Here is a 15,703-nt window from a genome sequence, read left to right on the forward strand (position 1 = left end):
TTATAGTGACATGCAAAATCGAGTTTCAAATAATAATCATTGAAAAATATCAATGGCATATCAATTAAAATTTAGATGAAAATTGGATGCCTCTTTTCTATTTGCAGCCTTCTGAGGTAAATATCCACATAAACTTTTTCCACAGGCTAATAATACATCCATCCATCCATCCATTTTCTACCGCTTATTCCCTTTCGGGGTCGCGGGGGGCGCTGGCGCCTATCTCAGCTACAATCGGGCGGAAGGCAGGGTACACCCTGGACAAGTCGCCACCTCATCGCAGGGCTAACACAGATAGACAGACAACATTCACACTCACATTCACACACTAGGGCCAATTTTTAGTGTTGCCAATCAACCTATCCCCAGGTGCATGTCTTTGGAAGTGGGAGGAAGCCGGAGTACCCGGAGGGAACCCACGCATTCACGGGGAGAACATCCAACTCCACACAGAAAGATCCCAAGCCTGGATTTGAACCCAGGACTGCAGGAACTTCGTATTGTGAGGCAGACGCACTAACCCCTCTGCCACCGTGAAGCCCCCGCTAATAATACATTTGAAAAAAAAATAACAATAATGAGTGAATCAAACATTCAAGCCTTGAAGTAGCAAGAGAAAGTGCATGAATAAAATGTTAATTATTGCTCTGTTTGCTACACTGATTTGCTTTCAGACTGAATATGGAACAAGTAACGCTTATATAATTTAATAGTGCAAGATCAACTTTCACAAAACAAACGAAAAACATCAATGTTATATTAAATAAAATCTAAATAAAAAATTGAATGCCTTTTTTATATATGCAGCCTTCTGAGGTAAATATCAACATTAACTTTTTCCACAGGCTAATAAATTTGAAAATAAAATAAAGAGGTGAGCGGGGTTTGGTGGTAGCAAGGGGTGTATATTTTAGCATCCCGGAAGTGTTAGTGCTGCAAGGGAGTCTGGGTCTTTGTTCTGTTGTGTTTATGTTCTGTTATGGTGTGGATGTTCTCCCGAAATGTGTTTGTCATTCTTGTTTGGTGTGGGTTCACAGTGTGGCGCATATTGGTAACAGTGTTGAAGTTGTTTATGTGGCCACCCTCCGTGTGACCGGAATGGCTGTTGACCAAGTATGCCTTGCATTCACTTATGTGTGTGTAGAAGCCGCGTTTATCATGTGACAGGGGCCAGCACGCTGTTTGAATGGAGGAAAAACAGACGTGACGACTGGTTGTAGAGGATGCTAGAGGCAGTGCCTTTAAGGCACGCCCCCAATATTATTGTCCGGGTGGAAATCGGGAGAAATTCAGGAGAATGGTTGCCCCAGGAGACTTTCGAGAGGGGCTCTGAAAATCGGGAAGGTTGGCAAGTATGAGTATTAGCGGTGAATGTGGTGTTATAATACTGGCGGGCCAGCTCTAAAGTTAATTATGGCCTCAAGGGCCAAATGAAATTACACGGCGGGCCAAATTTGGCCCGCGGGCCAGAGTTTGACACCCATGATCTAAGCCATAGTCCAATGCAAAGCGTCTGATGCAGTGGTGTAGGGCAATGGTCCCCAACCACTGGTACCGGGCCGCAGAATTATTTTTTATAAAAAAAAAAATAAATAAAGTTTTTTTTTTTTTTTTAATTAAATCAACATAAAAAACACAATATACACTTACAAATAGTGCACCAACCACAAAAAACTCCCCCCCCATTCAAAGCACTTGGACTTAGAAAATCTTTATTGTCCCCGAGGGGCAATTTGGTTGAAAGGAGGTGTTGGCTCAAAATCTCACGATACATGGCCCCATTCATTCTTTCCTTAACACGGATCAATCGTCCTGTCCCCTTAGCAGAAAAACAGCCCCAAAGCATGATGTTTCCACCCCCATGCTTCACAGTAGGTTTAATGTTCTTGGGATGCAACTCAGTATTCTTCTTCCTCCAAACACGACGAGTTGAGTTTATACCAAAATGGATACATGGATGATACAGCAGAGGATTGGGAGAATGTCATGTGGTTTGATGAAACCAAAATAAAACTTTTTGGTATAAACTCAACTCATAGTGTTTGGAGGAAGAAGAATACTGAGTTGCATCCCAAGAACACCACACCTACTGTAAAGCATGGGGGGGTGGAAACATCATGCTTTGGAGCTGTTTTTCTGCTAAGGGGACAGGACGATTGATCCGTGTTAAGGAAAGAATGAATGGGGCCATGTATTGTGAGATTTTGAGCCAAAACCTCCTTCCATCAGTGAGAGCTTTGAATGGTTGACCAAATACTTATTTTCCACCATAATTTACAAATAAATTCTTTAAAATTCCTACAATGTGAATTCCTGGATTTTTTTTTCACATTCTGTCTCTCACAGTTGAAGTGTACCTATGATGAAAATTAAAGACCTCTGTCATCATTTTAAGTGGGATAACTTGCACAATCGGTGGCTGACTAAATACTTTTTTGCCCCACTGTGTATATATATATATATATATATATATATATTAGACAAACTGTCCATTCAGCAAAAAAAAAAAATTTCCCTTGGCCTCAGTCTGCACCCCCACTCCAGGGCCCAGGCTAAGACCGATTTTTTTTATTTTATTTTAATCTTCTATTCTTTTCTTCCCCCCGCCCCCCATGTTTACCTGTATGTCATCTTTTTTGTAAGGGGCGCTGGAAGCCGGCAGACCCGTCAGCGATCCTGTTCTGTCTCCCTGTAATGTTTGTCTGATCTTGAATGGGATTGTGCTGAAAATTTTAATTTTCCTGAAGGAACTCTCCTGACGGAATAAATAAAGTACTATCTAATATAGTCATTTTATAATTCTATAGCTGCTAGAGGACTTAAAGGGTCGATTAAATTAATTCAATTGATGCGTTGTGATGTGCTTCAGTGTTTTTTAAATGACGTTTGTTTTTTCACATAGATTCACATATAATTAAAATATTTTTTGTATTAAAAAAGCGTATTCAATTCTGAATTTTCTTCATATTTAAAGAAGTGAGTGCTGCTTCCCTCCAATGATCGCACCTTTAGCTGTAGAAAAAAGAATTGTAGATTCACCACAGGAATGTTTGTTAAATGCCCATACAAAGTGGTATTCTTCCTCTTGTTTGAAAACATAGCAAAACGGCACAGATGTGTAAGGGAAATCCTCACTTAAATAAGGCTGTCTGCTCCACTTTTCAATTGCACACGCAGATCTCACGCAACACACACACACTAATAGTACACGTTATTTCATAAATTGCATGCGCTTTTTACCGCTTGGTGTTTGGATCTTAGTAAATCCGGCACTAAGTGTTTAACTTTGTATTTGTTTGTAGAATTTAGTTGCTAAAATGTGTCACCAACACATTTTATTGCCTATTTTTAACCAAAATGTCACAGAGGAGAATATTGTGAAATAGTAAGGTATTGTTTCCGTTTATGCAATTCAGATTATGCACATTATATCCAAAATCCTCTGTTTCAGAATTCACGCGCATGAATTCGATCAACATGAATTATTATATAGAACACACGGTAGCACATTCATCAAGGGATTTTGTTAAGGTGATTTAGTAACAAACAAAAAAAGTATTAATGTCTTCTCAACAAATGGTTTAAAAAGTTGTGTGCTGTGATGATTATATTTAAGAAGTACTGACAAAAGAGCTCCGAATAGGTCCGTAGAAATCCAAACAAACGTAATGATTCTTCTCCTTAAATGTCTAACTGAAAGCTGTGTGCCCACTTACTTGATGACAGTATTCTTACTAGTCTCACTTCATTAGCCATCTTTTCAAATCACTTTGCATAGCGTTGTCCAATAAGCAGAGCCTGCTCATCATTCAAAGCTAACGAGAAAGTCTTTGTCAAATTAAGACCGATTTGACAACTCAATCTATCGCGAGCAATAGGCTCCATATGGTCACAGCAGTATTGCTGGGAGATGATTCTACTCTGTGATTGTGATATCAGACCAAAGCTAATTGAATGCCAGCCGTTTCCTTTTAATGGATTTTCTTTAACTCTGTTTATGCTTTTCTTCTTCAGTTCTGGATGTCTGCCCTTGCCACAACAATTCCAGTACCCTGCGGAGCATTCATGCCAGTATTTGTTATAGGTAAGCTATGCTTGTTATTGTGTTAGCTTAGTATTGGTTTTAAAATGTAGTGTACTTTTCCCATCTAAAAAGTAAGGGTGGCTGATACTGGAAATGATGCTATCGATTTGATGCTAAGTAAATAGTGTGTGAATGTGAGTGTGAATGTTGTCTGTCTATCTGTGTTGGCCCTGTGATGAGGTGGCGATTTGTCCAGGGTGTACACCGCCTTCCGCCCGATTGTAGCTGAGATAGGCGCCAGCGCCCCCCGCGACCCCAAAAGGGAACAAGCGGTAGCAAATGGATGGGTGGATAAATACAAAGCCAGTATTGGCTATAGTTTAGGACCATTGAATGACTTTGGGATTTTGCTTTTGTGTTTATCATGATTTATAATCAGAATAACATAATAATATAACAATATAAAAACAAAAACGCAGATATTTTTTTTAAATAACTCAAAAATTAACAGGAAAATTTAAATCTCATCATGTTAGTATTGATCCGATACTGATACTATGTTTTGGTATAGATACTATCGACATTTTAATCGATTTTGATTGATTGATTGAAACTTTTATTAGTAGATTGCACAGTACAGTACATATTCCGTACAATTGACAACTAAATGGTAACACCCGAATAAGTTTTTCAACTTGTTTAAGTCGGGATCCACGTAAATCAATTCATGGATTCACTCACCCGAGTAAACATATCGGTTTTCCCTTTGACAAAGACACAAAACTGCTTTGACATCCCACAGTTCAAAGATTTGGTTTAAAACTGCCAGTGTTATAATGTTGAGTAGAAAAATGCATTTAAAACTAGGGATGTAAACCGACTCGGCAACTACCGGTATTTTTTTGGTACCAGTTCCTAATTGGTTTGGTCCAGGAAGACCGTAAAGGTTCTGGACAAATGATATGGCTATCTTAATTATGACACGTTGTCACATTGACTCCAGGTGCAGCTGCAATGCGTATAAAAAGACAAGGGTAGGATCCGCTTGGAATAATCACAAAGAAGGAAGCAACACCAAACAAAAGTTTATAATACAAAAATATTCACTCGTCAAAAGCCCCTCAAAGTCACACATGCTAATTAGGTTAGTGTCAGTTTAAAGTGAACGTCTTCACAACAGCCATTACCTCCCTTAATCAACCGTCGTCCTAGCAATCTAGTAATCCACAGGCCAGTATTAATCCATTAAAAAAAGTTGAAAATTAATTATAATAATCCATAGAGTTGAAGCAAGATAGCATCCGCTGACTGGTCTCTCGTCGCCGTCTGAGGTCAGTCCATCACGCCGCACTTGCAAAGCATCAAAACACACCTTGCTTAAATGGACCTCCACCTAACATGCTAATTGATTGTATTGATTTATATCAGGGGTGGGCATTACGTCGATCTCGGAGGGTGTGTCAGTCGATCTCAAGCCAGGCATTAAAAAATAGACATAAAAATGAGCAATCATCAATCATACCAAGACTTCACTTTCGTCAGTTGTTTGACATTCTCGGCACCCGAGGATCTTGTGAGATGACGCTGGCTGCTGCAAGCTCATATTTAAGAAAAAAATCACTAACAGGGCGGACGCAGAGAAACACATTTTATTTCTAAAGACTCCGTACCTACTGTCAAAACTCTAAAGACCGACTGCACAGTTCTTGTCTTCACCATAAAAGACCTGTTTCATCCTGCCTGGGCTAACAAAATAAGAGTCTCAGAAAGCTAGCAAGCTACGGAGTTTGATGCCAATGCATTTCTCCCCCGCCCTCAGCGACCGCTTTCTCACTTGCTTGCCCACCCGCACACTCACTGACGTCACTCACCTGCTGCCAGACATTAAAGGGCCACAAACATATACTACTCTCATAACAAAGTGTTTAAAAACGAGTATGCAAGTTGGACAAATGAGATGCCAAATCCAACCACTTTCATGTGACAGAAAGGAGGACTTTTTTTTTCCTCCATTTGAAAATGCGGACGTTATCAGCACCACTGTCTAATTCCAATCAATGCAAGTCCATCCATCCATTTTCTACCGCTTATTCCCTTTTGGGGTCGCGGGGGGCCCTGGCGCCTATCTCAGCTACAATGCAAGTCATCAGAATCAAATACACCAACTTATATTATTGTCTTCATGAAAGAAAGGAATCTATGTGTGTTAAACATGCTTGTATTATCATTAAACACCATTAACTTGTTAACAAAAATGTCTCTTTCATAAATGAATAAATATAAATTATAAATAGGAATGAGGTAGATCTCCTCGACTTGGTCAATTGAAAAGTAGCTCACCTGCAGAAAAAGTGTGAGCGCCCCTGATTTATATGATATATTTTATATGATATATCTTGTAAAAGGTCTGTGCTCTGCACATGAATACCCTTACTTACAGTATTTTTCGGATTATAAGTCGCTCCCGAGTATACGTCGCACCGGCCGAAAATGCATAATAAAAAAGGAAAAAAACAAATATACGTCGCACTGGAGTACAAGTCGCATTTTGGGGGGAAATGTATTTGATAAAATCCAACACCAAGAGTAGACATTTGAAAGGCAATTTAAAATAAATAAAGAATAGTGAACAACAGGCTGAATAAGTGTACGTTATATGAGGCATAAATAACCAACTGAGAAGGTGCCTGCTATGTTAACGTAACATATTATGGTAAGAGTCATTCAAATAACTATAACATATAGAACATGCTATACGTTTACCAAACAATCTGTCACTCCTAATCGATAAATCCGATGAAATCTTCTTTCTCGATGTCACTTCTAAACAACTCTGCCAACTCCAAAGGCATGCGCCGCTTCCCCCTTGTTGTTTTCTGCTGCATATTTTACTACGTCCATCTTGTAATTTGAGTACATGATTTCCTTTTTGGTCCAATTTTTGTTCAGCCCTTCTCAGTTTTTATTAGTTACCGCCAACGATGAAATGATCCATTTTAATAACTACAGCAGTAGCATATAGCAGTTAGCATTCCATGACCCACAATGCACTTCTGCCATGACCCTCCCCCGCCGAATTCTTATTGTTTGACGTGTATGTGACGATTGCTGACATTTTCTTCGTCTCTTCCGCGAATGAGATAAATACTATTATTTGATATTGTGTAATCTGCAGTACATGATTTCCTTTTCGAGGTCATTTTTGTTCAGCCCTTCTCAGTTTTTATAAGTTACCGCCAACGATGAAATGATCCATTTTAATAGCTACGGCAGTAGCATATAGCAAATAGCAGTTAGCATTCCATGACCCACAATGCACTTCTGCCATGACCCTCCCCCGCCAAATTGTTATCGGTTGACGTGTATGTGACGATTGCTTACGTGTGTGACGATTGCTGGCATTTTTTTCGTCTCTTCCGCGAATGAGATAAATATTATTATTTGATATTTTACGGTAATGTGTTAATAATTTTCACACATAAGTCACTCCGGAGTATATGTCGCCAAACTATGAAAAAAACTGCGACTTGTAGTCCGAAAAATACGGTAGATATAATTTTCAGCTGAGGGTTATTGTAACAAATAGAAAAACAGTGATGCATCTGTGTGGTTTTTACAAGATGACGACGTAACAATGGCATTGCACCTCGCAAAGAAAACATAGTTGACTTGTTTAAGACTTAAAAACAGGTGGTGGCGGCGGCGGCGATGGCCAAGAAGAACGCGAAGTTGGAATATAATTACAACACTTTATGTACATATTTATATACATATTCACATATTTATTTAATATGTAACTACATGCTCCATTCACAGACAGAGTCCCATTGCTTTTATGAGCAGTCAAGCGAGTCAAAAGCCAAAATTTTTATTTATTTATTTTTTTTAATTTGTGGCGGCCGTAATTCTTTCGTGGCGGGCCGCCACAAACAAATGAATGTGTGGGAAACCCTGACGGCCCCTGCTGTGAGAGGTTACATGATGTTGGTGCTGTACAACTTTTTGTGCTTATAAATATCGTCCTTTAAAAATTATTTTTTTCACATTTTAATTTACACCAATTACATATAGCACTGATAAGAGTATCGATGAATACAGATATTGATATCCTAACGATATACATCCATATTTAAAACTCAACAAAGCACAAATGGGACGGCGTGGCGCAGTGGAAGAGTGGCCGTGCGCAACCCGAGGGTCACTGGTTCAAATCCCACCAAAACCAACCTCGTCACGTCCGTTGTGTCCTGAGCAAGACACTTCACCCTTGCTCCTGATGGGTGCTGGTTGGCGCCTTGCATGGCAGCTCCCTCCATCAGTGTGTGAATGTGTGTGTGAATGGGTACATGTGGAAGTAGTGTCAAAGCGCTTTGAGTACCTTGAAGGTAGAAAAGCGCTATACAAGTACAACGCATTTATTATTTATTTATTTATTTATTTAAATACATTGCAGTGGTGTCATTAATGGCATCATTAAATTGTGATTGTGTAGGAGCAGCATTTGGTCGCCTGGTGGGAGAAAGCATGGCAGCCTGGTTCCCAGATGGTATTAACACGGATGGCACCATATACCCCATTGTACCAGGAGGCTATGCTGTAGTAGGTGAGTAAAAACATTCATGTTTATGTAGGTTATGCTTTTAAATTATCAACCATTGTGTTCTCTATTCACTATTGCAGTCAGAAGTTTCATTCAGTGTTCTTGGTGACGAACAGCACAATTGTAGTCCTTAATGATTAATTTAGCTGTTTTTCCAGGGTGCAATAGGTCCAGCCGAATGTAATGGTTATACAGTGGTATTTGGGTTTTCTTTAGTAATCAGTTTCTAAAGGTCTGACAAAGACTCAGACCGAATAGGTTTTTCCCTTAAAAAATTATGCAAGTAAATTAGATATGTTTCAGAGTTTAGACAGACTAAAATATTATTACAAAACACATTATATGATTAATACTTGGTTATATGTCCCTGAGCAAGTTTTTGTAGCCATCAACAAGCATCTGCCATACTCTGGCTGGATATTTGACCACTCTTTTTGGCAGAAGTGGTGAAGTTTCCCTAAAACCAGCTATTTTTTAAGCATATACATACATGTCCTTTAATGATGACTCGTATCATGACGCGTGTTTGTGACGTTATTGGTTGGAGGTAAGGGGACATATCAGCCCAGTACCACTTAAGGCTAAAAGTCGTCTCTTTTCATCGCGCAATTACTCAGTATTTTGGACATCTGTGTTGCTGAATCTTTTGCAATTTCTTCAATTAATATTGGAGAAGTCAAAGTAGAAAGATGGAGGAGGGAAGCTTTTAGCCTTTAGCCACACAAACACACAGTGTTTCCTTGTTTAAAATTCCCGGAGGTGAAGCTTTACTATGGATCAGAGCGGTCAAGCGAACATGGATCCCGACTACATGTCAAACAGCAGTTTTCGGTGAGAAAATTGTTCAATTAATAATGGATAAGTCAAAGTAGAAAGATGGAGGTGGGAAGCTGTTAGCCTTTAGCCGCACAAAAACACAGTGTTTCCTTGTTTAAAATTCCCGGAGGTGAAATTTTACTATGGATCAGAGCGGTCAAGCGAACATGGATCTCGACTACATGTCAACCGGCAGTTTTCGGTGAGAAAATTGTGGTAATAAGTCGCCTCTTACCGGCGATCAGCGGAACTTCTGTACTCCTGCAGCTTCGTGACTTCCCTCAACACTCCCCTCAACACACCCGTGGCCACACCCCTCCGACTATCAGGTACTATTTAACTCACTAAAACACTAGCAACACTATAGGCAGATAAGGGATTTCCCAGAATTATCCTAGTAAATGTGTCTAAAAACATCTGAATCGCTCTCACTGCAATCGCCTCAAAACATTTTTTATTTTATTTATTTATTTTTTCTAGTCCGTCACTCTAAATTTCCTCATCCACGAATCTTTCATCCTTGCTCAAATTAATGGGGAAATTTTCGCTTTCTCGGTCTGAATAGCTCTCTCTGCTGGAGGCTCACATTATAAACAATGTGAGGATGTGAGGAACCCTACAACCAGTGACGTCACGCGCACATCGTCTACTAGTTCCGTTACAGGCAAGGCTTTTTTATTAGCGACCAAAAGTTGCGAACTTTATCGTGGATGTTCTCTACTAAATCCTTTCAGCAAAAATATGGCAATATCACGAAATGATCAAGTATGACACATAGAATGGACCTGCTATCCCCGTTTAAATAAGAAAATCTCATTTCAGTAGGCCTTTAAAGGTCCATGGCGCTAAAAATGGCTTCACTATGTACAGTAACACTAATGTTTTGGAAGAGTTTCATTTCATGTTAGGCTTTAGTATTGGTGGTTTCAGGACATCCCTACCATTTTATTAACGTTAGGGTGACAGTATGGATGTTTTTCTTATCAAATAACTTATTTGAACTGATGATTTTGGATTCTGCAGTTGGTTAAAAATTGCTCCAAAAGGCTTTCCCAGCACGCGTAAATCTTCACAGATAATCAGTGAATTCCTTGGACCTTGTCATTGGTCTGAATTTTGGTCAATCCAATTCGTGCTGTCAAACAAATCCTTTTATGCTGCCAAAGAGAATGCAACAGGGCTTGTTTTTGTCAGACTAAGACATTGTAGAAACCTTAGCGCGAACTGTCTCAAAATTTAGGTGAATATGTACTGTATTTTACGGATTAAAGAGCACACCGGTATTTAAGCCGCACCCACCAAATTTCAGAAGAAACAAATATGTTTATATATATGAGCCGCACCGGACTGTAAGCCGCAGATACGATATATATTAGTACGAAATATTTTTCAAATGTTGATTTACATACCTTAATTGTTTCCAAATGGTACCTGTCACCCGGCAGTAAAACGGCTGATCAAACAAAACAGAAGTCAATGTCATGGACCCACTAGGTGCGGAGGCTAGCACTCCAATTCGCTCAACGGACTCAATAACTCCACGGTGATGTTTTGGTAAATTTACGAAACTGAAACAATATAAAAAGAATGCCATTGTAAGTTAATGACATAAACAGACACTTGTAAACATATTAGCATATTCGCTAATGCTAATGACAAACGCTAATGCTTGATTACATTACGATGGCACATACAAATATGCATGAAAACACTCCCACGTACAACAGACATAGGACGGTTAAGTCAGTATGAAATATTTTAGTCATATTGTAAAACTTGCAAACTTTGCTTAGAGTGATGAATGAAGATTTATTTCAAGCAGGAACGCTGTGGACCGTTGTACCTCCAAATCAAAGGACTAAACAGGAAATATATTTTTTACCAGCAGCCCTTGCAGTGAACAAACCCATCCTAAAGATGGCGCCATAGCACAAACAATACCACACCTTTTCAATGTCTGTTGGTGTTCTATGAAAACTGTTAAATACAAAACATTATGGCCTTTAGCGAAGAAAAATCCTTAAACTAGCCAGACCATTTTATAAGCCGCAGAGTTCAAAGCTTGGGTAAAAAAGTAGCGGCTTATAGTCCGGAAAATACCATATGTATATATTTAGACATTTAAGTATTGTTTCAACACTGTGTAAATTAGACAAAATGCAAAATAGATACAAAGCACCCAATTATTGTTTTTTTTAATTTTCAAGATGTACATTTTATTAAAATTCCATTAAAGCCATACAAAAAAATAATGAGTGGTGCTTTATTTCCATGTCCAGGTGCAGTGATAACATAACATTCAGATTGTTACTGTGACTGATTTAGTAAGTAAGATGACATAAACGTTTAACAGAAATTAATGGGATCGACAGGAGGCCTAAATAAGACTTTTTTTGCAAACAGTTGATCCGACATCAAAACATGTCAAGACGCTTTCTCTAAGCAAGCACTTTTCCGGCTTCAAAATAAAAGTGCTACACTATACATTTGGTTTAACTGCATTTACACAATGAAAATGTCATACATTACGATCATGCTTTGTTGATAGGGGTGGGCACCAGATTTAGGCATTTATTCAGGTAGAAATATTACAAATTACAGCTCAGATAGGCTCCACCCTCCCGTGACCACAAAAGCGACAAGCGGTAAAAAATGGATTGATATTACAAAAACATCTTTGACAATGAAAGAATGATCATAACAATCAACATTTTCTCTTATTTATGCGTGAAGCAGTTATCTAAACATGGAAATGTAGCTCCTCCTGAATGCTAGTGGTCCTAAAGCAGGAATAGAACTTAAGTATTTCTACAAAATTCAAATTCTGGCAAGACATTAACATACAGTAGGCATTTGTTTCTATTGTCATTAAATGATGTGTGTCCTTTTTGTGTCTTTCAAATGTTTAAAAGCTTGAAAACTTGAAGAAAATTATTTGTCTTTTAAGCCGCTATTGGCCATCCATTTGTCTGTGTGTATAGAATGAAAAAAAACTACCCTATTTCCTTGAATAGCCGCCGGCCATGTAATATGCACCTGCCTTGAATTACTGCCGGGTACAACTCGCTCCCCAAATTTATAAGCGTATGATTACTTTTACCGCCGGGTCAATTCTGTGATGTCACGAGTGATGCTTCCCCTGCCGTCATTTTCAAAATGGTGGAGGAGTTTTGTTTTTGCTTTCACTATGTGTAAACGAAGGGTCTTGTTCCACAGCCATACAGATCACACTGATGGTTGTGATATAAAACAACTTGTCTTTAACACTCTTAATAATATGCGCCACACTCTGTGAACCCTAACCAAACAAGAATAACAAACAGATTTCTGGAGAACATTGGCTCTGTAACACATTATAAAGGCAACATAAGAATTACCCAGAATTCCAATGCATCCTTGACCCCTGGCGATATTATACACCCGCTAGCACCAATGAATGTGAGTGTGAATGGTTGTCTGTCTGTCTGTCTATGTTGACCCTGCAATGAGGTGGCGTCTTGCCGAGGGTGTACCTTCCGCCAGAGAGAAGCTGGAATAGGCTCTAGCAACCAAAAGGGACAAGTGGTGGAAATGGATGGCTGGATGGATGGATGGGTGAATGTATGTACAGGGTAGCGTGGCGCATCTGAGGGTTCCTAGTTCGATCCCCGCCTACCAACAACCTTGTCCGTTGTGTCTTTGAACAAGGACCTTGTCCTTGCTCCTAATGGGTCGTGGTTAGGGCCCTGCATGGCAGCGCCTGCCATCAGTGTGTGGATGTGTGTGTGAATGGGTGAATGTGGAAATAATATCAAAGCGCTTTGAGTACCTTGAAGGTAGAAAAGCTCTATACAAGTATAACCCATTTACCTCCTTAGTCACTTAGATCAGATTTCTGCATTTGTACCCGTAGGTGCATTTGGCTCAAGGTCTAAAATACGTTTTTTCTAAATCCCCCTTTTCGTTGTAGGAGTTGACAGTTAAAGTAGACAAACTGGATTAGTCCACATAGCAATGATTGTTTCATAAAAATAATTGCAAAGTTGTCATTTTAAAGGCCTACTGAAATTAGATCTTCTTATTTAAACGGGGATAGCAGGTCCATTCTATGTGTCATACTTGATCATTTCGCGATATTGCCATATTTTGCTGAAAGGATTTAGTAGAGAACACCCATGATAAAATTCGCAACTTTTGGTCGCTAACAGAAAAGCTCTGCCTTTACCGGAAGTCGCAGAGGATGACGTCACCCGTTGAGGGCTCCTCACATTGTTTTTAATGGGAGCCTCCAACAAAAAGAGCTATTCGGACAGAGAAAAAGACAATTTCCCCATTAATTTGAGCGAGGATGAAAGATTTGTTTTTTAAGATATTGATAGCTACTGACTATAAAAAAAACAAAATTAAATCAAGTTAAAAAAAAATTATGCGATTGCATTGGGAAGGATTCAGAGGTTTTTAGACACATTTACTGGGATTATTCTGGGAAATCCCTTATCTTTCTATTGTGTTGCTAGTGTTTTAGTGAGATTAATATTACCTGATAGTCGGAGGGGTGTGTCCATGGGTGTCTTGAGGCCAGTGTCTGATGGAAGTAGACTGCAGCTGTACGGACGGCACAAGTTCAGCTAATCTCCGGTAAGTGGCGACTTTTTAACACAATTTTCTCACCGAAAACTGATGGTTGACATTTGGTCAGGATCCATGTTCGCTTGACCGCTCTGATCCATAATAAAGTTTCACCTCCGGGAATTTTAAACAAGGAATCACCGTGTGTTTGTGTGGATAAAGGCTATAGCTTCCCAACTCCATCTTTCTACTTTGACTTCTCCATAATTAATTGAATGAATTGCAAAAGATTCAGCAACACAGATGTCCAAAATACTGTGTAATTATGCGGTTAAGGCAGACGACTTTTAGCTGTGTGTGTCCTAACAGTCCGTAACGTCACGAGTACACGTCATCATTACGCGACGTTTTCAACAGGACACTTCGCGGGAAATTTAAAATTGCAATTTAGTAAACTAAAAAGGCTGTATTGGCATGTTTTGCAATGTTAATATTTCATCATTGATATATAAACTATTAGACTGCGTAGTCGTTAGTAGTGGGTTTCAGTAGGCCTTTAAAGTCCTTGTTAACTTTGTAAATTTGTGGTTGAGGTGTATGCGTCGTCAGTGTCGTTTCCGCTATTTCAAATTCATATGTATCCTCACTTATTTACACAACAGTTACACATATTGTGTTTGTTGTTTTCATGATGATGCTGATGTGGTTTACTGCAACTAATGACTTGAACGTTGACATTCTGATGAGCCTCTTTAATTCTACTAAGGAGATTGCTAACTGTGAAGATAGGACTTAGCATCCATCAGAGGGAGAACATTGGAAGCACATCAGCTTTAATTAAATTACGTGTGAGAACAATGAAACCTCCCAGTCTGGAATACCATTTATTTTTCCTTGGCTTTGTTCCCCTTTTCACTTTATTTTAATGCTTTCATTCCTCTGCTATTTTCTCCCCAAGTATTCATCTCAGTCTTTTGACAGGTCTAATCCGTTTTGTTGGTTGAGCAGTGAAGGCTTTCTTCACTCTGTGCTGCTCCAATGCTGCTTTTCTATTGTTCTCATCACAACACAATTGGTCAAAAAGATTTGAAAATATTGGGCTTCACTTTTCATTGAATTATTTGAAAATGATTTATTCCTTAAAGTTTTATGGAGGCAGAGTGGAAAAGTATGGTAATTGAGTTTGAAAAGTGCTGGGTTTGGTCAAGGAAACTAAAAACTGATGACCAAATATGCTACAGTGCCATTCGGGTGGAAGGCGGGGTACACCCTGGACAAGTTGCCACCTCATCACAGATGAAATTATTGTCACTTATTCTAGAAAAAATTGCTGAAACCAGTTGACCGCACTAGACACAAATAGGGCACGCTTTTTTTCGATTGGCCATTGATCAGTACCAGATGATTTCTGTCAACTAGTATGTGATCAACCAATTCCAAATAAAGCCTTTTTATGCATATTTTGAAAAAACAATCCCCTCCGGCAAGATATTTTATTTGTTTTTTGTCCCCCAGCAGCCACAATAGGAAGGGGATTGATATGGCCCCATTCATCACGGTTTACCTGACACATGAAACGTGACATATTTTGGTTGTGCACTATCCACTTCAGCCGCGAGGTGGCAGTAGAATATTGTATATCTTAAAATGTGTTTTGTGGTAATTCCATTTTATACCATAGTGTCTGTTGCTATGTAGAGTGGCGCTTTCCATCG

The 15,703-nt window shown here is 39.1% G+C and overlaps 1 protein-coding gene across 1 annotated transcript in view; it reads left to right on the forward strand.

Annotated features, from left to right (window-relative positions):
* The window catches only part of LOC133564490 (chloride channel protein 2-like), a 361,490-nt gene that overhangs the window by 231,640 nt on the left and 114,147 nt on the right, over positions 1 to 15,703 (forward strand). The window contains exons 13-14 of the mRNA XM_061918842.1: positions 4,015 to 4,084; positions 8,517 to 8,627. Of these exons, the coding sequence (XP_061774826.1) occupies positions 4,015 to 4,084; positions 8,517 to 8,627 (181 nt within the window). The remainder of the gene's footprint in view (positions 1 to 4,014; positions 4,085 to 8,516; positions 8,628 to 15,703) is intronic.

Source organism: Nerophis ophidion, linkage group LG13 (genome assembly GCF_033978795.1).
Source record: "Nerophis ophidion isolate RoL-2023_Sa linkage group LG13, RoL_Noph_v1.0, whole genome shotgun sequence".
NCBI classification, from domain to species: Eukaryota; Metazoa; Chordata; class Actinopteri; order Syngnathiformes; family Syngnathidae; genus Nerophis; species Nerophis ophidion.